At 39.8% G+C, this 25,031-nt stretch overlaps 1 protein-coding gene across 1 annotated transcript in view; it reads right to left on the minus strand.

Moving 5' to 3' along the window:
- MYRFL (myelin regulatory factor like) overlaps nucleotides 1–25,031 on the minus strand; it is a gene marked incomplete at both ends in the record, with an annotated part of 45,866 nt that overhangs the window by 12,579 nt on the left and 8,256 nt on the right. Inside the window, 17 exons of the mRNA XM_082310212.1 lie at nucleotides 202–358; nucleotides 480–528; nucleotides 627–716; nucleotides 1,498–1,583; nucleotides 2,752–2,815; nucleotides 3,409–3,572; nucleotides 7,016–7,125; nucleotides 7,613–7,721; nucleotides 8,131–8,331; nucleotides 11,214–11,304; nucleotides 11,883–11,993; nucleotides 13,260–13,336; nucleotides 14,466–14,661; nucleotides 17,884–18,031; nucleotides 19,853–19,944; nucleotides 21,340–21,598; nucleotides 21,690–21,757. Coding sequence (XP_082166338.1) covers nucleotides 202–358; nucleotides 480–528; nucleotides 627–716; nucleotides 1,498–1,583; nucleotides 2,752–2,815; nucleotides 3,409–3,572; nucleotides 7,016–7,125; nucleotides 7,613–7,721; nucleotides 8,131–8,331; nucleotides 11,214–11,304; nucleotides 11,883–11,993; nucleotides 13,260–13,336; nucleotides 14,466–14,661; nucleotides 17,884–18,031; nucleotides 19,853–19,944; nucleotides 21,340–21,598; nucleotides 21,690–21,757 — 2,072 coding nt within the window. The remainder of the gene's footprint in view (nucleotides 1–201; nucleotides 359–479; nucleotides 529–626; nucleotides 717–1,497; nucleotides 1,584–2,751; nucleotides 2,816–3,408; nucleotides 3,573–7,015; nucleotides 7,126–7,612; nucleotides 7,722–8,130; nucleotides 8,332–11,213; nucleotides 11,305–11,882; nucleotides 11,994–13,259; nucleotides 13,337–14,465; nucleotides 14,662–17,883; nucleotides 18,032–19,852; nucleotides 19,945–21,339; nucleotides 21,599–21,689; nucleotides 21,758–25,031) is intronic.

Raw genomic sequence — 25,031 nt, forward strand, 5'->3', positions numbered from 1 at the left:
TTCTTAAAGGTAACCAGGCCAGATTTTTCAAAAACGTATTGACTGCAGTGATGATTAGTTATATCAGGATTTTTTAAATCCTCTGGACTAGGCACATTTGTTGGAAGCTAACTGCCTTTAAAGATTCTTGCCCCTTCCCCCACACTCTTCATATAGTGTTTATTCAAATGGTAACTAATAGAAATTAATGTTTCAACTTACGTTGCTCCTTTGCTTTGGTTTTCTCGTAACTTAGAGATTTGAGTTTTTGTTGATGAATTGGACAACAATAGACCTTGTCACAAGGCAAAATGTCACAGAAATTCACTTCAGGGATCCTGCTGATGGGTTGCGTGCTCTGAGAAATTGTGCTTTCCCCCTGCCATGCTAAAGGAAAACAAAAAAAGACATAATTCTCACTAGTGCTGTGTATCTATTAGCATTTTATAATACCACAGAAATTAAAAGTCTGTTACGTATATGCAGACCAACAGAGATACAGTACCTGCTGTAGTGGTAGAGTGAGAGAGTACAATAGAACTTGAGGTACTGCTGATGAAGAAAAACAATTCATTAAGAAATGAACATCAGAGTTGTGGACCAAAACAGATTGGTCCACAATCTATTACTAATTCTAATTCACTAACACTGATTCAACTACTTGCCTGTAAAATGGATGTTTTTCAAAACGTCTGTCATGAACGCTAAGTAAATATAGGGTCGATATTGTCAAAGCGCTGCAGAAAGAGAATTATTCTGTAGATTCACATCCATCTCTTATGTAACATAACATGAATAATACCTTGACAGCACCTTGTCCAAATGTAGTAATGTAAGAGTTAACTATCTGATCACTCTCCCTTTACTGGGAAAAATTTCAACTGAATTTAATGGGTTTTAGGTCAGATACTTGCACACAGCTAAATTCAACAGAAAATATGGTCAGTTTTCCATGGTAAATAGAATCACAACACCAGTTCAAAGTACTCAGTTCACAGAGAGATTGTAAACCACAGGTTTTTGGACTGGAAACAGAAAACAGCAATCTCAAAAGTCTGGAACATACTTTCTTTTCCACAAGTCCAATGTCACAAGTTAAACTTTCAGAGTCACAGGACTGCCCACCACACTGGGAACAAGCCCAGCTTCATTTCACACAACAGAATCACGCTGTACATCAGAAATCGTACTTAGGCGCAGAATGATTGCGTAAAACATGCAGAGTCTTACGAGTCCAGCTTTGGACCTGTAGCATGAGCCACCGAGATACAATCAAGGTTCATCATATATTGTGACATGGACAGAGATTAGTGGTGTGTGCACCACATGGGTATCTCACTTTTCTAAAACGATTTCAACTTTACAATATTACCAGGCATATTCACTGTTAATTTTAATACATTGTGTTCTTTGAGTAGGAAAGGTGAGAAGAAGAGAAAAATTGCAATCTTCTTTCTGATGAGATAAGTAGAAAGGGGAAGGGGGAAACAAGTCAACTTGTTGATAATTAATTGTTACCATAGTGCCATAATAGCAATCAAAGCTATTATAGTCACCCGGAAAATCTTCATGGAGCAAGACTCTTTCCTCTTTGACAAACAAACCTAGAAAAAAAAAAAGTTTGATTAATTTAAGTGGCACATAACTAAGCTACTACTAGTAGACTGAGAAATACTACACTAGTCTAACTTTAAGTTAACCTTGTTTCTCTCAGAGGAAGAAACCATACAAGTCATCCTTATATAGGGGTCAATATCTAAAAAGAAAAACTTAAGCAATGAAAGGCTCCCTAAAACTGTGAGTGCACTGCACACTGTTGACAGCCTGGGGACACAAACATTTCACAGGAAGAAAAGGTAGTTAAAAATAGCAGCTCCTTCTCTTTTCTTCCTGCCATTTTTCATACTCAAAGTATTTCAAAATCAAATCAAGAACTCAGTAATCAGTGGCCAGAACTAAAAGATGAGCATCTTTCAGTATGTGCTCAGACCATGTTAAACCAGGGCTGGTGTAAATGCAGAAGAAAGGCACTTTCTAAACAAGTAGGATGATCTTAGGTGATGGAGCATTTGATTGTCATGGAATAAGGAACATTTGACATATTATTTTCTCTTGCTTTTTGGCACTGGCAAAAGCAAGGTGGGCAAATGAGCATTGGTTCATCTTAAAGAACAGGACTTAGCAGCCTAGGAAGACTGCCTTGAAAAAGGTCAACATATATTCCCTAACTCATTCAATCCCTGTGAAAAGGGGTCTCCTCTTTTTATACCAGGATATGGGCAAGAGAAAGTCATTGAGCAACAGCAGCAACATCCTATCCAGGTCTTAACCACCTGAAAGGCAGCATTATCTGGTACAAAACAGGAGATGCTAACTGCAAACCACAGTGAAAGACCCATCCAAGGAAGAAAGCTGAGGAAGAATTATCACTGTGCAGACTTCCAAATGGAAACGAGCGTTTCTGTGTTAGATTGCACTGCGCCATGTGAGCACACCCCCAGGCTCAACAGTTCTTTCCTGTTGAGGTCTCCTCCATCACACCGTCACACAGCATGGATCTACTCTCACACACACAATGTATAGGCAAGAAGTGGAAGTGTCTCTCATGTTTTCTATCTCAGTACAGTTAGTTTTTAAGATTCTAGCATGACATTAAATCATTCTGGCTAAGGAATTTGATTCTATATTTAGAAACATGAAAGCTTTCACCAATATTTCAGCACTTACAAAACCTCTTTCATAGGCATATTCCATATATTTAATTTCACTCACCTTGCTGGATTTTAGCGGGACTGATTTTTTTGATGGCAAAAGACTAGTAGCTCGACTATACCCGCTGTAAGAGACAAAATCTCTTTAGCATTCAAATGCTTCAGCAACTAATAAATGAAAAAGACATTTTCAATAGGGTGTTAATGTCACTTGCTTTTGCAATCTTAACATTTAAAAAGAGGAAGACAGAAGCTTCATCAGATTCATTTTCAAGAACAAAGGCCTCCAGTTAACTCATTCAGGTGAATGCTATTAAATGCTACATTTGATTTCAAAGAAAACTTGGGGAAATGGTTTAGAAATAGGAAATGCTCATTGCTTCCACTGAAGCACTAATGAAGAATCTTTCTTGCAGAAGCAGCTCTGCAGATTTCTTTTAGCAGCAATTTCCAAGCTCCAGGTCTGTAACTGGACATAATCTACCCTTGCTTTACGTAACTGAAGCAATTACAAAAGTGACTGCAATTTAACAGCCATTTCAAATATTAATTTTGTCAGTGAGTTAAAAAATATGAGAAATTTGCATTTTTTGCACAACTTCAATGCTGGAAATGAGCTGAACTCCACTATCAGGCAAAATTGGTTTTCACTTCTACCACAGAGACCACTTTACCAATTTCTGTGACAACTATCAGAGAATGTTCCAGACAGAGGTACCTGACTTTGCTTTCTTCACTGACTGTTGACTTTAAACTGCTCATCCGTTTCAGCCTGGCCAGTTTCCTATTCCACTGTTCCAATTCTTCTATTCTGACTTCAAGATTGTTGGTTAGTTTACAAAGCTGCTTTACAGCACCAACATTCTCCATAAAGATCTGATCCTGAGAAGCAAAACAATGACAAAAGTAGATACAGTATATTCATCAATCAGGTGTAACAAGCAGAAATGAGTACAGAATTCACCTATATGAGGATACATTGAATATTTAAAATGCAAACACAAGTTATCCCACTGTTAATGGGGTGCACTTATGACTATAAAACCCTTTTGCTAGATCGTAAAAATTGCTTATGGTCAATTTGCAGGAAATTGAAAATGAGGACTTGCAGAAAAATTTGAAGAAGCTAAAGGGCTTTGTAGACCAAGAATTTAAACTATATCTTATCTTCATACTGTGTTGAATTTTAAACCTTAACACTGTCACAACAGGCATCTACTATTTGATTTGTAGTGCTGCACCTGAACATAGATTTCAGAATCCCTTAGCAAAATGCACATCCAACAATCTACCTACAGGATTGACTAATCTGGCTCAAACAAACCGTAGTTTCTATCCATGTTGTACACATAATGTGAATCACACAGGAATCGGTGAGACAGGATAAAGATCCAAACCAGAGGTCAAGCTGTCATGGCATAATATTTTGTTCACCCCTTCAGCCTCTCCAGCCTCTTACAGAAGTCCTATAAGCTCTAATACCATGATCAGCTCCACAACTAACACAGTTCAGACACCCTCCATTTACTCCTTCTGAATATTTTACCCAGGAAAAGCCTTCTATTCTTCTATGGCCTGCTTATCATCTAGGTATCAATCTGCTGCTGGAGAAGCCCTCAGTACAACCATCCAGGTAATAGGTATTTTATCCATTTCTGAGCCAAAAATGGTTACTGATCCACTGCAGGAGCATAGTAACAGCATACTTACTTTGCTGTGCTTGAAAGAACGGCTTTCTCATACTAACGTACAACCAGACTGATGCCATTAAACCTTGGATGAAGCTATTACTGCAGTTAATGTTGCTAAGCGTTCCAGTCTAGTCAAGTCATGCAGAAGTAAGGCAAAAGCAGAGTTTTGCCTTTCACGTTGTAAATGCCATGCACACCTCTCTTTTAAAGGTGACTGCATTCCACAAAAACAGACAGTATTTTGTATAAACAGAACCAGAGCGCAGGTATCGGTGGTAAGTTGCAAACTTTTCTACTGCCAGAAGACCAACAGCCTGTTTAACTAAAAAGTGACTTCAAAATAACCTCCTGTGCCTAGAACTGTGAAATCATTTATACGGTCACTTGTCCTCATATCAGTGATGTGTAGCAGCTGTCCTTTCCGTTCTCTTCAAATCTTGCATGAATCTCTTCTAGGTGACTTCAACTAGCTGAGAAAATGGCTCATCTGGCAAAATGAAGGAATACTTTCTTTGGGAAAAAAGGACTGATTAGACTTTTACTGCCTCACTGATGACAAAGTACTGAGCACAGTGCAATTGAGAAGGGAAGAAAGATTCTTGTCCCAAAATAGCAAATTTCCACACAGTTGAGACCTTTCTCTAGAAAGCAGCAGAGCCTGGTTCAAACGTGTAATGCAATCAATTTGTTTTACAGAGTTCGACAGCTCCAAACAAGTAACTGACAAAGAGACACAAGCAAACCAGCCAATATCCTGCTTATCTGGAACTAAAGTTGGGATGTGAGATAACAAAGTTCAAGGCCTCATCACCTGCCTAACTGCAAGCAAAGATATGAAGGAATGTCCATTTACTACTCAAGGTGCTGAGCTATTCTGGAGTTGGGAGCTCCAGACATTTAAAACAGATGTTCCACCTGGACATCAGATGTTCCAAACCTCTGACTTCAATATACATCTTAAACTGTTAGACACAGGTCTCTCCTGCCCCTGTCACCCCCAGGGTCACAGAATTGACATTCACATGCTCTGCCACAGTGTTAGGAGAAAGGGGAGAACACAGATTTACCTAACTGTGTTAAAACAATGTCAAAGTGTTTGTGAAGTGATCCCAGACCTAGCCAAGTAGTCAAGAAAATGCTAAGCAGCAAATAAGCCACTGCTGTGACAACTCATTCCTGCTTCGGCCACATCCATGGCAGAATCATGCCCTGCAGGGTGCAGCAGTGAACATGGTGGGCCCAAACAGCAGTGCTGTGAGGCACTGTTACAGATGGTATTTTGTGTGATATTTCAGCAAAGAGATATATAAATCAAAAGCTCAATTGTCCAACCTAAAAGTTCTGTCAGAAAAAAACTGACTACCCCAAAGCAGGCTCAAAAATGCAAATGATGCTGCAGGTGTTGCACAATGCAAGAGGAAGGGCTAAAGGGCAAAACGAACCTAGTGTCACTATCTAACACCACTGCGCTTCTATGAGCATCTAGAAATCGGTTACAGGCTGGACTCCTGACCAAATACAGCAAATTTTCTAAAAGTCTCCTTTTCAACAGTATCTCTAGAAAGTGTTCTTTCCACAGCTTTATTCAAAGTGCCCAATTCATGCTTCCTTTATATGGAAGCCTAGCAGATTTAACCTATGAATTTGACTTATTTGTAGCCTATCAAAAGAAGACAAATGAAATGCAATATTTCTAATAGACATTTTCTCCGAGTTTGGTGGTGTAAACTTGTGTTTTCTATAGAATAATGAAAGAATGCATGATTATCATGAATACAGGATCGTGTTCATGACATCATCCAGACAAGACAAGGTTACCAATCTGTAAAACCTCCCTTATTCCCATTATCAGCTGTAAGTGGGAAAAAGCTGGGAAGCGGTCCTTGACCTGCAGTGAACCAGTGCACAACAGAGGGGCTGCTCTGAGCAACGCTGTGGACAAGTGCTGTCTGCAGCCATGTCTGACTGGACTCTGACTGACAGTCCCTTGCAGTCCTATTTCTACAGGAAAAGTAGGGGAAAAGAGCACAGGACGATAGACTAAGGCATTGTTTCCAACCTATGAGCACGATAATTGCTTTGTGTGCCATAAACATTTTACAGTATATGATTTTGAAGCTATAATAAGGATTTCAGATGGCCAAAAAAACCTTCCCACAGAGCACACAGAGTCAGCAATTGTATTTGGTATGAAGTGTTAATACCAGGATTAGAGTAAGGAAGTTCTTATTTAACAAATAGAATGCCATCATTGCTTAATTCACTTCTGGAACGCTTAATTAACTTAAACACTTAAACACAAAAGAATGTTTTGGAGTCCCACTTGTTAGACCAATGCTATGAAATCGCTATCCACCTTTATTCAGCAAAGTTAGTTTTCTTCCTTTTCTCTTTTATTGTATGTTTATTTATTATTAGAACAAGATTTTAATGTAAATACTTTTTGTCATTAAGAGATTCAGCCATTTACTAACACCTGGTGGTTCAGTTTTTCTCAATGTTTTGCCAAGCACTATTTTTGTAAATACATGTGGAGGCCTACGGCTTTGTATAAAGCATAGTGTGTGTTTGTAGCTCCATACATGAAAGGAACGGCCAAAATACACTCCTCCACTTTCTCTCTCAAGACCATACCTTGTCAACCATGAGGAAGTTTTCTATTTTTTCTCCATCATTACAAGAAACATCTCCAACTTCTCTAACAGCTTGAGGTAAAAGCTCCTTCACTTCCTGGGCTATTATTCCTGTTCACAAGATAACATAAACTAAAGTCAGGAAAAACAGTGGCCATGACCATGGTTGTGTGTTTTGAGTTGACCATCCTAAAAGCTACAGGTAGGGCCAAACATGATCTAGAATTTCTCTGTGGTAGGAAACTCCAGGATTTCACTTTTTTTTTTTTCCCCCCCCCTCATTCCACAGAAAACAAACAGAAACTTTAGGAATTCCCATTTCTCTGCAATAAGAACAAAATTGTTTGTGATTACGTACTTCATTTTCATTAAACCTCTGGAAAAAGAACGTCCTATCTTTAAAAATTGAAACAGAAAAACAGAAAATTACCAGAAATACTTAATTTTGGCATTTTTATATCACAAGAGAAACACAGAAAAGTGTGCAATTGTAGTATCCTAAGAAATGAGGATGAAGTAGCAGGGTGTTAAAAGGCACTATGGCACAATGAACAACAGTGGAAGTTAATGAAAAATGGGAACAGAGCTGACTGAATACCTGTTTCATGAGTATTTTTTATTCCCATAACAGATGCAAATTCAGGCTTGTAGTCATACTCCACCAGCCTCATTTGTGTTATTCTTCTCAACTGCTCATTCGTATCGACCTAGTTGGGCAAATACCAAGATTCATATGTTGAAACATTAAGAATGGTCATTGCATCTGGGACTTCAGTGAGACAGCAACAAGCCTGACATGGCCACTTGGCCAATCTTGGCATCGAAAAATACGGACAATCTTCCCATTCCCCATTAGCAGAGTGCTATTTGTATTTGTATTGCCAGTTACTCTTCAGTCTGACAACTCCCATTTACACAGATATCCCCAGCTTCTACGGTCAGCCTCTTCCCAAGTCCATAGGCGATGGCTCTACAGAGCACAGAGGTACACCCGATTTCTTTAGGCCAGCATTTCAGCACGCTCAGGATAAAGAAGCTTCTTCACATGTCAGAACAATGATCCACACATGTGCTGTGGTGCAAACATAAATGCCCTAAATACTCCACAGCCCTCACCTCCCGGATATTCTGTTTTGCTCGGCTGTCAGATGGGTGCATGACTCTGCCCATAACTTTTGCATTTCCGCAGACAACCAGTGCTTCGTCTGGTGCATCTGTGTTAATTCCTACTCGACCATGATAGACTATTGTCTCTGGAACATGTCCTCGCTGCCACAGTACATCACTGTCATTCTCAAACTGCCCTGGGTTAGATGCCTGGAAGAAGAAAAAATTATGTTTAAAGATACAGTATAGCATAGATGCACTACTGCTTATTCCATCAGGAATTCAGGGAAAATAAAATGCCAAATCTTTAATATTTAAATTGTATTCAAGAGCTTTTCTAACACACTGACAGAAAAAAAACCAGAGTGGAGTCACTTCTAAGTAAGTGTTTCTACTCATACAGCATTGGCCTCATTGTTTTTTCCCTTGTATTCTACTTCATTATCACCTTAAGCTAAATTATCAATGTCCAAAGCTTTCCAAATTTTAACTTTGACATTATGCCACATAACCATTTACTTACCGGCAAATTTTAGCTAAGGCTGGAAATCAGAAAAGAGCAAACAAGGAAGAGATTAAACACACACGGTTCATAAAATCCTCTGTAATGTTTAAAATTAACTCATATTAGAAATTCATGTCAAGGAGACGGGGTCTTTCAAAGAACACCAAAAAAACAACGGAGTGTGTATGCGTAGAAAAGGCACTTAATTTCAGCAACTAATTTTGTTAAATTTTTTTTTTTTTTTAAACTTTGAATTCAGGCTTTAAAATTTGATTCTGAACCAGAGTTATGATCACTAGAAAAAGTTCGCACTCATTTGAAGAAGCCAGGCTTTCACAAGGCTTTGCCATCTACAAGGCATGGTGCTGTGCACTTATCACTGTTTGCCACAATTAGAGCATGATCTGATATGCCTGATAACCACTACTCAGCTGGTAGTTTTGTTATGCTATGTTTCAGTGTATAAAGGGCCAGAACATGAGTTGCTTTCTCTCACAGTGCATTTGCACGGCTTTGCCACTTTAAGGTAGCCAGTGGCTGGCTCACTGTACCCTGCCACTGAAGCCCTGTCAGACATCTGGAAAAGGATTTTTTTTTTTTTTTTTTTTTTTCTTTCTTTCCAGCTTTCCTGTTGATATTGTCACCATTTCAAATCACAGCCTCTTGAGCCTTCTGCTTTTCTGCCTTCTTTTTTCTTTGTCTGGAATAGTGGCCAGGTTTGCAAAATCTCATTCCCTAGATTCCTGTTAAAAAACTCTCTCACACACATTGAAGGAGCTCTCTTCGTTGAAATTTCAAAAGAATCTAACATTAAAAATGATGGAAAAATGTAAATTTCTCAATCTTACATAAAAATATACATCTTATAAGGTAACAATAACCGCAAGGATAAGTCAAAAGTGATAATTCAACAGCTTTCCCAAATCAGTGAAGAGATGATATTTGTAACACTGCTAGATGCAGAAAGAGAAATTTAGGTGAAAGCAGTATAGTGGAAATTAATGGACAAAAAAGGAAAAGAACTAAATATGCAGGAACGATGCAACCACAATGCTTCAGTGTCCTGAAATAAAAGAACCCACAGCAACAGCCAGGATGGTAAGACTCAGAAGGGCAGAAAACTACTGAATTCCAAACATTGCTTTCAAAGCCCCTTCACAGCTCCACCTAGAAAGGAGCTCTTGGCCATGTTGCCCTCCAAAAACCTAACTGTAACCACAGGAAGAGGCTTTATGGCACAAGAGGACACAAAGTTATGGCCCAGATGAAAAAGGAGACAGCACTGAAACCATCTGAAAGCCCTCATCTTCCTTTGGAAACCCCTGTGCAACACAACACATGCCAGGGATTTGCACTTTTGTTCTCTCCAAACCCAAATGCTAAACCAGGCTGTAATCATAAGCCTAGGCAGACGATGTGCCGCCAAAAAGGACCCAAGCAATGGCCTACAAAACATGATGGCAGGACTAAAATCTTTTGACAGCCCTCACCTTTCTTTAGGATCCCCTTTCCAGCCCCACTTAATACACAAGAGCTCTTGGTCTTATGTGACTCTAAAGCAAAATGCTAAGCCTATTCCTCACCATAAGCCAAGGACTAGAAAGACTCCATGCAAACAAGAAGCAGCTCCTCAATTGGCCCACAAGAAAAAGTTTGCTTGGACCACAATCTTCTGGAGGCCCTCACCATCCTTTGCAGCCCCACCACACGGCACCTATGCATTTCCTACCTTTCTAAGCCCTAAACATAATCTTCACCCTAGAAATAACCATAACCCTAGACTATGCCCAGTTCAAACGTTAGCCACCAGCTATTGGTCACACGAAAAAGGGGCCAGGACTGAAAGCTTTTGGCAGCCCTCACCTTCCCTTGGCAGCCCCCTTGCAACCCCACTCATGCTGGGGCTCTGTACTTTGTCTCTCTCCTAACCTTAACCCTCCACAGCTCCTGTTAAAAGAGAGCTCTGGGGTTTTTCTCTCTTCCAAGTCTAACTCTAACTGTAAGCTAAAGCTGAGTACTAAAAGGAAAACTGTATGTGGATCAGAGGACTGAAAAGTAATGGTCATGAGGAAGAGAGACCAATTCTTCCTTTTTCTATGTGGAAACCTACATTACAACCACCAAATTAAGAGCTGGGACACTCTGGAAACACACTGGAAAGGGGCAGCTGTGGGTCTTAATCTTCCTAGAGCTGCTTGACCTTCTTTCCTTGCATTTTTTTTTCATTCTCATCCTCCTTTGAAAATGAAGCATCTAGCCAATGCAAACATTTACGGAATTCCTGGCGAGTGCAGGAAATTGTTTCACCTCGAAGAAAAACAATCTGGGAAAATCAGTGTATTTTGTATTGGAGGTCACAACAGGCTTTCTTTTTAAATTCTTCTATAGCTCTACTTTTAACATTTTAAAATCCCGATAATTAAAAGATTACAATATACTCATACAATATGCAACTGTAATTTTTTTCCCTCATTTTCATTCAATGGCAATTTTTTTGCCCAAGAATCAACCCCCCATAGTCTCCTGTGAATATCAAAACAGCTTTGTAAATACTTTTCACATGAAAGCAATATAAATTTCTACCTACCCTCACAATGATCTTTTCAGAGACGTTTGCAGACAGTAGGTAGAATTGGTCCTGAGAGACAGCGTACAGTCCAACTACCAGCATGAAGTATCTGATTTGAAATTGATTTAATCAAGGTATTAATTGAAGTAATGTCTTCTCACAGAAAAAAATAAAATGTTTTAGATGCAACTGCTATTACTGATACATAAAAAGATAGCCAGAACATTTTTAAAAATATATTTATGTTACAATATGAAAGAAAAACCATTTCCTTCACTCTCAAGTAATATGTTCTTTCAAGCCCCACAATCACTGAAAATGAACAAAGATTACAGTAATTTTGACAAATTTAAGTAATAAAGACTCAAAGATGAAGACCCTTCCTTCCCCAGAAGAAAACAATCATTATTTGTTTTTTTGGTTGCCTGATTTTATCAGCCAACATGCTGGCTGTGATTTCCTGAAACAATCTCTAACCTTGAGACTGAGATATTTTCTTTTATTCTCACATCATTCTGTGACTTTAAAAGAGAGGCCTTTAAGCAGATACCAAGTATCACAGAATTTGAAATTAAAAAAATCACAGGATTTGGCAACGCTGAGATTTTTCACAAACATTAACTCCATTCTAAACTAGACCTTCTCTTTTCCACTTCACACACACAGGCCAGGTAGCTATAGCAGTACCTCTGGTCAGGATTAGGTTTCCCCTTTTTTCTCATATTATTTGCTGTTGTTTCACTGAAATGCAGCCTTCCCAGTGTTACTTTAGTTATCTGGTCCCCTGGCAGATCAACCCTAAAACAGAAAAAGAAACAAGATTGGGAAATAAGCATTTGGAGATCTACCTGGCTCAAGCCAGATTTCCTCAAACTCATTAAAACAGTTCTGAGAAAAACTGACAAGTGAAAAAATAGAGGAACCTCAGTAAAAATGCAGTAACCCTGGTTTATAAAAACGCATTAAAAAAACAATGACTATGTCAAGGAGATAAACAAACAGGATAAAGCACCAGCAGCGTGAAACTGTTCTTAGTAATACGAGTCTTGTGTTTCTTGGTTTGTTTGTACACAGTCTTGAACGTAATAAAACCATATGTGTTCCATATGATGGGTATTTGTTGCTTGCCAAGGGTAACATTGCTTATTATTGGATCTGAATTTCCACATTAAAATAAATAAATTTTACTGCTTGTCCCTTTTTTCGCCTGCACCTGATTTTTATGTCTGGAAGTATAAAATACAGACGTATGTCTCAAATACGTAGTGGCACTGCTCCTGTAAGTGATAAATAATGTGAATAAAGAGTTTGCATGGGGAAAACAACAATCCAACGACTGCGTTCTCATCTGGTATAGATGAAAACTACACCATCATCACCCATGCAACTATTTACACCCAGAATCTATTCTTCAGTGTGCAAAAGGAAGAAAAATGCCATAATAGAGGTAATTAAGTGGAAATCTCCCAAGCTCGAAGTTCATTTTTGCAGAATATATATTGCAGCCTTTATCCCAGCACCATCCTGTCAAACTTGACACCGTCTTATCTTTTTCTGGTTTAAGGCTTATTTAATTCTTTACAGAGAACAGAACAGCTCCAACAGAAGACACAACATTGATTCCGCCAGCGAGTTAAGATGCAGAAGAATGGCAGAGAGTTCCAGGGAGAAGGTGCACGTATGTTTCTAGCAGAAGAACTCACCCTTAAAAGCACTGCAAATACATCTCATGCCCATGTAGAACAGGAACATTACTGACATTTCTTAAGATGGGAAATGCATCTGCCCTACAGCTCTAAACACCATACAACAGTGTTGCTAGCTGAATATAAATATTTTGGATAGGCATACTTAACACATTTGTAAAGCTGCTGCAATTTTTCCTCAATGAAAGGAGACTATATATATTACCACTGTGATTCTATATGCAGCCCCAGAATGGAATTTGGATAAAGATCAGAAGACTGGCTTAGGGCTACTGTAAGTTTCTAAGAAACAACTACTTCACATTTCTGACCAATCAAGTATTGAAATAAAATGGAATAAATTTCTCAAAATTCTTACTTAACAGGATGGAAAGTTTTTTTGCTTCGATCTGACTGAGACTGTTCAATAGCAATTGTTTGATTTGGAGCTTCCACCTATAAAGAAAAAAGAATTTTCAAAAATAACAAGAATATTAAATTTTCAAACACATACAATTTGCAATAGAAATTAATAGGCAAATTGTGTCCGAAATAGTGAAATCTCTCCCATTTCTCATGGAACTGTGGAGAAAGTAGCATGTGAGTTGACTCCTGATCAACTGACACCTGACAGTGCTGTGTTCCAGCTAGTCTGAAGCCCCAAATCATTCTGTGGATGTAATTTGAAAAGAAAAAGAAGGGAAAAAAGTCACGCATTAATTTGCAAAAGAAAAATTGCTTTCTGAATCTATATGTTATTGCCTCGTTCTATCCCAAAGCATAAATGTAGATATTTAACATGACAACTGAATCTATGCAAGGTAGTTCCATAAGTTATTTTAACGTAAATTTCTGTACCTTTCTGGAGTGGTACCAGGCAGCGCTTTGCTTCAGATTGGAACAGATGACAGTAATATTCACTAAATTCTTCTGCATTAGAATGCATTAAGCAAAGCTGGTAGTAACTGCCTTGTAAAACAGCTACATGGATTTTTTTAAATCTCTGAATTTTGGTAGTCAGTAGAAAGCCTGGTAAAATCTTTCAGAAAGATTAAAATTTCTTACTACTTCCTTATATGCAAGCTTGTGGACCCATATTGGCTGGGAAGAATTTGGTTCTTAAAGTGAAAATGGAAAGCCTGGCAAAAAGAAATGGGGAAATTTTGTTGGTTTTCTACATGTGAATTGTTCAGGAAAAACAGATTTGATTCTTTTTCTTTGCTTTGTGAATTGCTTTTTTCAACACATCTTTCTGACCAATGGGTAGACTGGCCACCGACACACCAGGTGACGCCCCTGCACTGCCCACAGAGGGAACAAAATTTCAGCCAGAGAGGGAAGTCAGTGAAACCATGGCAAACAGGCAAACGTCTTTCAGCATGTATCAGCACAAGCATCCGTAAAACATCACTTTTTTGTAAAAGAGTTCCACACACAAGTCACTAGTAACTTAAGAGTTCTCTTTTGTCAGTTCTTGGTCAAAAATGACTAAGAAAAGAGTTCATTTCAATTATTTACTTTATTATATGGATAATCGCGTACTAACTTATAAAAAGTAATAATCACAAAGAGGAGAAATACTTGCCTTTATTCCAAAAGCTTTCAAGTAAAACTTTTCTATTGGTTTCCCCCCCAGCTGAGTTTTGACATATTTTGGATGTCCAGTGATTCCAATATGGACTGTGACTTGGAAATGATTCTTCTTCTGGCACACAAAGGCATCATCTGTTGTTGAAAAATTAAATCCTTTATCTGTGACAATGTGATATCCTATAGCGGGTCTACAAAAACAAGAAGAAAGAATAACAACTTTATGTACAGGCATATTTGAGTGACATCCTGAGTTCCTATTTTTTCTGTGGTCTGAAAATCCATCTCATTTTTACTGACAAAATGTGAGCCAAAATACATTTTTACAATCACCAATTCTACCAGTATTTTCTTCTTAGCCTCTTAGAGGTGTAAAAATGAAAATGCATATAAAGCATACTCTAATTCTAGACTGACACATGAAATGTTTGGAAACCAGAGGTGAAGAAGCTGACATAATCCTCTCTTGTAAATCTGGTATAAAGGAACTCTCTTCACCTAAAAGCACAACCAAATCTTTTAGTGTATTCAAGTATTCTTTATAACATTGCTATAAACAACAGAGCGGAACTAGTGCTGCAGACAACAACGTGCTAATGAGCCAGCAAGACTCCCTATTTTGTTCCCGAATTCCCACACCAAGTGCTTCTGCAGAAGCTGCTGGGATTCGAATACAGCTTTACTCAGACTAAAAGAAAAGCTACCGATACTGACCCTCTGGCCAGATGACTATAAAACTCTCCTTTATAATGTTGTCTGTCCTACCCCAACTAAGGAAACCCTATTCTATTTATTCAAAGGGCTAATTTGTCACTCAAAAAGAAAGCGTATTCTGTCCTTATGATTCACAGCAATCAAGGAAAGGTATCAAAAGATCTTTCTAAAAGAGCGACTGAGCTCACCATTCCAACAATGTTTCCAGTTCTCTGATTTAAGTGGTGGATAATTCTGAAATAATAGGACTACATGGCAAGGTTCTCTTATATGGGCATTGGCTTCTCTTGCTAATGAAAGTTTGGTAATGATGATCTTGTCTGATGCTACTGAGAACCTCTCATTAACACAGTTACTGAAGATGGCTTTTCAGAACTCATCCATTCGTTTGCACATTATTAGTTGGAAAAATCAAAATGTACAGACTTTACAAGAAACGTACAGACTTTATTATCCTTGTATAAATTATGAACAAAAGGCCCCTTTCAAACAATCCCTGATTATCTGGGACAGGGAATAAAGAGAAAACTACTTTGTAACTACTTCAAAACTACTAAGTCATATGTTAATTCATATTTAAAATTATAATGAAGTGTCTACCATCTCCTCAGGCCATCACTACTAAAGAAGCAAAACTTCTTCAGTTTCTTTCTACAACTGGTAATCTTTTTTATTTAAGTAGGAAATGTGTGTATTTCATAGTAGGGAAAGGAGTCATTTTTCAGATTTAGGTGTGAAGCAAATTCATTAGCTAATATTCTTAAAGCAATTTCAGAGTACTTGCTTATACATGCAAGCAGACTGAGAAGCAAAAGGACAAATTTCCATTTCTTCAAGTTTAATTGTTTGGAACAATGACTCCCAAAGAGGAATTTCATGTTTATCATTTTCTGAGTACACCATTTACAGAGCAAATACATATTTTGTTCTGATCACCCAAAGAATGGTCAGTCTTACCAAGCAGTACTGTAAAACTTGAAGAACTTTTAGATAGCAAGAGATATCCCTGTCACACAAGCATCCCTACTACACTTCAAATTCCTCTTTCTATTCAGAATTTTACCCTTCAGACAACATCTTTAGAACCGAGTCCCACCAATCACAATAGTAACGGGGCACAGGGCTAAAAAAGTGCCCAGCAGATGCAATGCAGGGCACAATTAATGGTAGAGTCACCTTTTTTAATGAATCTACCTCTGCTACCAGAATTTTGTTGTGAAAATTAAATAATCAAAAGGTTAAAATACTGGATGAATAAAATGGAAAATAATAATTAACCTGAGAAATGTCCTTAAAGTGGGCACAGCAATTTCAAGGTATGGGACCAATCCATCTACACTGAGCAGCGATAAGCACATGACTCTCTTGAAGCTAACAGAATACAGGATCACTACTCAGAAAATCTGTGCACTGTGCCGTAATTACAGCGCACCTTGGAGCAAAGGCACTGCCATTGACCTCACTTAAAAGTAACTCTGACTTCCTCTGCAAGTAATATCTCAATCCCCTTCCACAGTAAAGGGTAGCAGTACATGTATTTGGATGCTTTAGTGCTCAGCATCACATTGTCTTTGTTGACACAAGCCACCAAGAAACGAGAGTCCGGAACTTCAATTTTAAATATATGGGAACCAACAAGTAATTGGGGAGCAGCAGGAGAGCAATCTCCCACCATCAGCTCACAGCTCTAATGTAGTCGTTGACTGAAAGCATAACAGGAGTTAGAAGCCACTTCCATTTAGAGTGACAACTCACACCACAAACACGGCTGGAGGTTTCCTGGCCCATCCAGCTCCCAAGGAATAGAAAGGTGTGGACGATGAGCTGCCTGCTCTCTTGTCATGTCAATACCTCCAGGAGAAGGGTTGTGTGGGACACAGTAAGATGCGGACTGCCCCTGTCACGCTGTGCGCAAACAGGGAACGTCAGTGTCCAGCAATGATGCTGATACACTCCGAACTCCCATGAGTGCTTTCAGCAGGTCGGGCTAGAGGAAAATTAAAATTTACTATGCTATTTAAGTTCTGTGGCAACAGTGACAAATTGTTTGCACCAATCCTGGGGAATAAACCAGACACTGTAGAAAGGCTTTTGTTAAAAGGGATCACTCACTAAATACTAGAATGGAGAACACCAGGGATGTAAAGTGAACTTGGAATCACCTTTGCCAGATCATGTGGCAAAAAACTGATTTACAGTTCTGATTCATACAGGAAAACTCTAAATCTTTGACTAAACAGTTGCACGTCATATATATATATGTCTAGGGTTATTAAGACTTAGGTTATATGAGCCCAGAAGTAATACAGGTATCTTCTACTTCCATTTTTCTTTAATGTTTTAGGCCATCAGAGGGAAAGATGCCATATGTTCAATGTGTTTGCCAAAAAAGACAAAAATTCATAGGTATTTTAAGTTAAACTCATTTTTCTTTTGCCCCTAAATCCCTGAAGGTAAATCAGAGAAACTGGCATGAATTTCAACCAGTGTTTAAAGTTCTGCTGACCTGATACATCTGCAGATTCATATTCTATCATGCCTGCTATACCTCCTTCTCCAGTCTTATTTTCAGTAAGAACAAGGGATGCCAAATGTATCATTTATTCCTACAAAAGTGCAATACCAGGGGGAAAAAACAAACAAACAAACAAACAAAACCAACAAAAAACCTTTTTCCAAGTGCAAACATCAGTGCTTACAGTTTTTCATAATTAGAGTTAAATAAGCTGTTCCACTGAGAAGTTTGATACGGTTGCCATGTCAGAGCTTGACAGCATCTTTCCAAAGCTGCATTCTGTCCATCACTGTCGTATTCTTGCACTTCAGGAGCACAGTCCTTAACGGTTGCTGTAGAAAGATAGTGACAATTCAGTTATTACTTTTGTGACTAGCCAAAAATCCTGCATAAACATTTTTATAAATATATTTACATGTATATATACACATACATATAAAGCACAAATATATTGCATATATATTTAAATCTGATTGTCCTTTGCAGTTATTCCAAAAGATTATGTTATATTCCCTTACCCTAGAAAATAAATTTTTCAGCTTTCCTGATTTGCAAAATATTACACAAGTAGCACTTCCTATTTTTATTCTCCCCACAAGAATGGATAGTTTCCTTTGGGGGGGGAAAAGGAAAGCTAAGCATTTTACTGTAAATCTGCAACACTGCAAGAAGCAATTAAGCAAAATAATGACATAAGTTTCCCATTCTCTCTGCTACAGGTTTAAACTGAATATACTCCAACTCACTGCAAAAGGTACTTCGTTCCGGAGCAGGAGGCACAGTTTTCCAATAGCAAGCACATTCACCACTACATCTGGTTCACTGGTTAATGCTTTCTGACTATAGATTATAGCATTCAGATAGACAGGGTCAACCATAATTCTCTGAGATATTATATATTTTATGAAGACAGAGGAGAATGTGATAAGAGAGACAGATAAATGGAGTGCAGTAAGGACAGGAGAAAATATGTCATTGAGCATACAAACTAAGATCCGTCCACAGCCAGTGGCAGCATGGCAAGACGGAGCCTACAGAATCATTTCAGGCCCAAGCTTCATTTGCAATTCCCCACTTATGACATACAGCAGAGTGAAAATATAAAAATACCACCCACAGTAAAGAAATTCACACCTCATTTCTAAATGATCCCCATGCCATTTTTACCAATGGCTGTGTTCTTTTTCCAATAGCACATGTGTCAGTGAGGTTTTATTAACAGTGACTCCAAGAAAAGGTTATTTCAAAGCTGTGTCTTTAAGTATTAAAAACAGCAATAGCATTTTTAGATACAGAAGCGACTGCTCATCTCTTCCCAGCAGTGGCAGACCTAGAGGACTAGTCACAATCAAGCAACACTGATCAAATAAAAGATACCAAAGGATAAGTAACCTACTAAATCCAGTTACTACTCATTAAAAGTGTTCTAAAAGATTGATTTAATGCTTAAAAATAACTTACTCTGAGGAAATAACCAGCAACTGTCAAATTTTCCACTAAAAGACAAGGGTGAAATTCCTCAGATAAACTGTTCATTACAAACTGTTCATTCACAGAGAGCCTCACACTTCACAGAAGCTGATCCATTTCTGTACATGCCTGATAAGCTTTTTTGTATCAATCGGTATAAGCTTAGCATTTTTATCTTGATGGAACAATGAGCCAAATTAATTTGGTGAAGGGGTGGGGAAGAACACACAGCTTTTACCAAGCTTACGCATGGATACACTCTGTAGAAAAAATATGGAGTTGAGATGATAAAGGGAAACTGCAATCTGTTTGCTCATCCACCACATTAATTCCCTGTTAAGCTGACCCAAGATGGTTTCTTTGCCCAGTCAATTTAGCGCCAAGCAAAGTCAGCAGAGTACAGTATCATCTGTGTGCTGCAGGATCACACATGGAGAAGGGCAGAATATTTTGCCCAGAGTCTCCTCAGGAAACATGAGCCTCTAACGCTTGTTTTCTCTTCGTCAAATATAAATAGCTCCTGGTTTTCAAAAACACTGAAAAGGTAAATTCCTCCAAACCTGGTAGTGGACTACAGACTGTTAATATCACTACCTTTTCAGAGCCATCAGGAGCTGTGCTCTTAAAATATTTACTTGTCTATGGTATGAAGCATGAAATTTCATGTTCACATATTTGCTTACCTTGTCTGGAGTCCTGAGACTGGACTGGAGAATCAGTGGCATCGCCCAGTAATTGTGAGAGCTTCCTTTTTTTGCCTGACGCTGCAGAAATACTTTTTTAAAAATACATGTTGCATTACTCATTTATAAGTATAAATACAGATATTACAGAATCATAACAAGAGAATACCCAGGTATCTCGTTCTAACAGTATTGTCACCCAGATTCTGATTTGCTGGGGGGAGAAGATTGCTGTTGGCTTTTTAAAACTGAATTATGCAATTTTTCCTTCCAAAACATAAATTAGTTTACTTTTTTATTTCGTATGAATAGAGAAGTTGATCTCTTCTTAAAAATTTACACAGTGCATACATAGCACGGTTTTATTGTCTCCTGACATTTGTATTAAAATCACAGCTTTATCTTAAATAATTGCACTCCACCAAGTGTGAACTCGCTTTCCTTCTTATATAGGAAACAGTAGTAGCAGTTAAACTAATGCATTAATGAAGAGATCTCAAGGGGAAACTGATGGGTAGCAGTTTTCCCCGTTCCTAGAAACTGAGATTTCAAAAAACGCTCCTTTGTGCAAAGGGAAAAAACCTTATTCCAAAGGCACAGTAGGTACTCAAACTAAGGTTTCTCCATGAGCAGAACATTGTTATTCTTTTTCTGGGTTTGTTCAAAAGTTCCACATTTGGTTAAGAAGTATTTTGTATCTTAAGTTCCAATAACAAAAGTATTCCCTCAAAAAAATAATACGATTTTGACTAACTGGCACTGTCTACTGGAAAACAAACAAATAAAGAACACAAATAGCTTCACTGAGAAACCCAAGCGCAGCTTCCTTCCCCCACATCACATGTAACACGTAACTGAGCTCTGTAGAGAAGAGGAGACAGGGACAGAGCATCTGCAAGCCCAAGACTAACACTGATGAATTCACATTTCTCTCCCCATAACCAGGGAGGTCCCCCTCTGGCATGCATCAGTCAATTCATTCTTCCTAGGTATCATGGTTGGATGCTTACACTGGCCAGCGTATTTTAAATAATTAAGCATCCACAACATGCTGGTGGGTGAATATGGCAGATGGTATATGAACACCATTTCACTTGCTTACATAGATATGACAGGGTTGTTGTTTTTTTTTTCTCTCATACCAGTCATCAGAACACTTACTAGATCCTTATGCACAAATCCCTGCACCAAGTATTGCAAAACGCCTGAATGTTTTTACAATCCAGTTATGAAGCACCTGTTGATCCCTCTTGGGCCTTCTAACGTTTTAAAAATTGAAATCCATTCCTACTTCCAATCTGAACTTCAATCAAGATGTTTAAAGCACCCTCCACCACAATTGTTACAAAAATGTCTAAACACTGCCATCCTGTGGAAAACCCTGCACCCACGGAGATTTTACACCAGTCTTAAACCACGTCTTCTACCAGCTCTACTTTTTCTTCTATTATTTGTCTCATCCTTTGCATAAAAGCGTTATCATTTACCCAGAAATCTGAGATGCACTTGGCTGAAAGTATGAATAATTAAAACCCAAACAGCTGGAGGATGTAGAATTATTCCAAGGAGTCACAGCATTTCCTGTCTTCAGACAGCAGCCTTGGGGGAGGCTGCAGGGATGCCCACTGGCACTGGGGTCAGAGTAAGTCTCCATGAACCTGCAAGGAAGCCTGCTGGGTGCCGCAGCAGATGGGCACGGGAGCGGAGCTTGCAGCCCACTGGGCCATGTAGCATCATACCATGTGGCTGCAAGAAGTAAACAGACAAGAAAGTAAGGAGAAAGAGGAGCTGGAGACCTTCCTTCGAGCTTGGGAGAGGCAGAAGTCACGTAACCTACTCTGGAGCTGTGGCGGAGAACATGGTTCCGATCCAGAGTCCGGTGGGGAGTCTGGCAACTGGCTTTGCCTGGGGATGAAAAAGAGATTTTAATTTCTACTGGGAGGAGACATGGAGGATAACCACAAGGCAATGCTGAAAGCAGACCACCAGACTACTGACAAGTGTCTTCAGAAAGCATTGCTCATTGTGGTTGCTGCTCCTTCTCAAAGGAGCAATATCACTTGTGCTTTGTCAGACCATCTCCTACGGCCCTCCACCTCTCCCCCATGCCAGGGGAGGTTTAGATTGGATATTAGGAAAAATTTCTTCACTGAAAGGGTTGTCAGGCACTGGAACAGGCTGCCCAGGGAAGTGGTTGAGTCCCCAACCCTGGAGGCATTTAGAAGATGGGTAAATGTGGTGCTTAGGGACATGGTTTAGTGGTGGACTTGGCAGCGCTAGGTTAACGGTTGGACTCAATGATCTTAAAGGTCTTTTCCAACCTAAACGATTCTATGATTCTATGCAGGGAGGCACCATCCCTGCCAGCTCTTGCCCAAACCCCGCTTCTAGGACCCGCTGACTTCAACCCTCCTTCCTTCCCATTTTCTCTAGACTACAGGTTAAAGATGTGTAGCATCTTTATCCACTAACTGTAGCCAATTTCTTAAGACCTTAGTTTGGCCAAAGTGCTCTTGGCCACTATTAGATGTCAGCAGGTCCCATTTTAGCACCTAACTCCCCAGAGAGGCAGCCCACGTGCTGGGGCGGGGGGGAGCTGCCACACAGCTGGGACACCCATTTGCTCAGTTTAAAACAAGGCCTTTTACAAGCTGACTGAAAAGATCTGGAAGCTTAACCTGGGGTTTCCACAGGTGACGAGCTACTCTTCCTCTTTTCAGTCCTACGCAAATCTTCCAGTTCTATTTGGAACACGGGGAGTAGGAAGGAGGGAGAAGTGCTCGGTTTAAATTGAGCCTTGAAAAGGGGTGGTGGCGGGGGGAAGGATGTTTCCCCAAGTGTTTAACTGTTTATATTCTCTTTTTCTCAATACATGAGTAACAAATTAAAAATTAAATTGGTAACAAAGTAAAAATTTCTTGAGTCTAGGCTTTCTTGCCCATGACAAAGGTGCTCACAAAGGGCAGATCCATGCAGCACCCCATGTAGTACCGTCGTCCAACAGCTTCCATGTCACCTGCCATGAAAATGCCTGCCGAGTAACACCGTGCCATGCCAAATTCAGGCAGAGCTGGACTGCTTTCCTCTGGGTAGAGCTACATAAGCAAGAGGCTCATCTCCCAGTTCACGTCCTATGAACTGGAAAGCAGGGCCACCTCCACAGCAGCTCAGGAGTGTTGGCAGCCAGCACTGCACAGGAGGAACACCCTTGGCACCCTGGTGAGGCAAGGTCCCAGCATAGCGCAGCACCTTCAGACACCCAGTGGGAGCATTACAGGGAGCAGAGGCATGGGGACTACAAGATGGGAAGGCAGTTATGCTCAGATAGTCATTTTGAGAGCCGGGGACTGGAGGCATGACAGGGGAATCTTGGCTGGGAACCAAGAAATTCCATGTGATCCATAGCCACCACTTTCCCAAACCCCATAGCCAAGCAGGAGAGATTTATGTTTTAACACCCCTGCTCGGAGAGGTCGTTGTGGAAAGCCAAACAACTTAAGTGTGCTCTGTAGTTTTTAGTGTTCACTAGTTTTTGTTACTCAAACAGGTAAATCTCTGAAAACATGACCTCTCCTGATTCCTTTCTAAAGAACTCGAGGCACAGTGCTCTGTACAAGAACATGCCAGCCCGTATTTTACTGTGCAGCTTTCTCCTGATTTTCAGGCAGAAAGTGAATGTTTCCTTGTGTGTGGTTGACACTAGGAGCTTTGCTCTCAACTTGTCTCCAACAGCTCAGCCCATTCACATGCCTGAGGTTTGAAAGAAGGTTCTTGATTATTTACCCTTTGGTACATATGCTTGATTATATTGTATTATATCTCCCTATGATACTCTGTTTTGCTTTTACACTTACAGTGTGTCTCCTATCAGACATTACTCTCTTAGAGTGAGACCTGGAACTACACCATAGTTTAAGCTAGGCCAAGTCCTCCATGAGTAGCTCTCAGCAACAAGCAGGTGTTCTCACACTACGTAGCAAAACCACTTCATTCCTTCTGCACTGAAAATAGGAGCATTCTAAGTCAATAGCAGACTGCTACAGAGAGGCTATGCTTCTGTCTCCTGTCAGTTGAGGGCACAGGTCTGCCACATCTCCTATTTTATTTCAAGTTTTTCAGTCCTTCATGATGGTGCTTTCAAAGCAGCTTAAGGGAGAGAAAATCCTATGCCATCTCACTGCCATTTAAAGGAACTACAGAGGGTTCCTCTATTACATTAGGACATTTCCAGATGCACCCAAGACCTTGGTGGTAACAGCACCCTTTGCATTCTGCATTCCATATTGCACATGCTATTATGTTGATCTGCATTTTATATATAGAATCACAGAATCATAGAATGCTTTGGGCTGGAAGGGAGCTTTAAAGGTCATCTAGTCCAACCACCCTGCAATGAGCAGGGACATCTTCAACTAGATCAGGTTGCTCAGAGCCCCATCCAGCCTGTCCCTGAATGTTTCCAAGGATGAGGCATCTACCACCTCTCTGGGCAACCTGTTCCAGTGTTTCACCACCCTCATTGTAAAAAATTTCTTCCTTATATCTAGTCTGAATCTACCCTCTTTTAGTTTAAAACCATTACCCCTTGTCCTATCGCTATTGGCCCTGCTAAAAAGTCTGTCCCCATCTTTCTTATAAGCTCCCTTTAAGTACTGAAAAACTACAATAAGGTCTCCCTGAAGCCTTCTCTTCTCCAGGCTGAACAAGCCCAACTCCCTCAGCCTTTCCTCACAGCAGAGGTGCTCCATCCCTCTGATCATTTTTGTGGCCCTCCTCTGGACCCACTCCAACAGGTCCACGTCCTTCCTGTGCTGAGGACCCCAGAGCTGGACGCAGTACTGCAGGTGGGGTCTCACCAGAGCAGAGCAGAGGGGCAGAATCCCCTCCCTCGACCTGCTGGCCACGCTTCTTGTGATGCAGCCCAGGATACGGTTGGCTTTCTGGGCTGCGAGAGCACATTGCTGGTTCATGTCCAGCTTTTCATCCACCAGTACCCCCAAGTCCTTCTCGGCAGGGCTGCACTCAATCCCTTCATCCCCCAGCCTGTGTTGATACAATCTTTATCTCAACCCACATATTTTACCTTTTTTTTTTTTTTTTTTTTTTTTTAATTCTCTCCCCCATCCCACTGCGGGGGGGAAAGTGAATGAACGGCTGTGTGGTGTTTAGCTGCCTGCTG

The sequence above is a fragment of the Platalea leucorodia genome, assembly GCF_965183815.1.
Source record: "Platalea leucorodia genome assembly, chromosome: 4".
Classification (NCBI taxonomy): Eukaryota; Metazoa; Chordata; class Aves; order Pelecaniformes; family Threskiornithidae; genus Platalea; species Platalea leucorodia.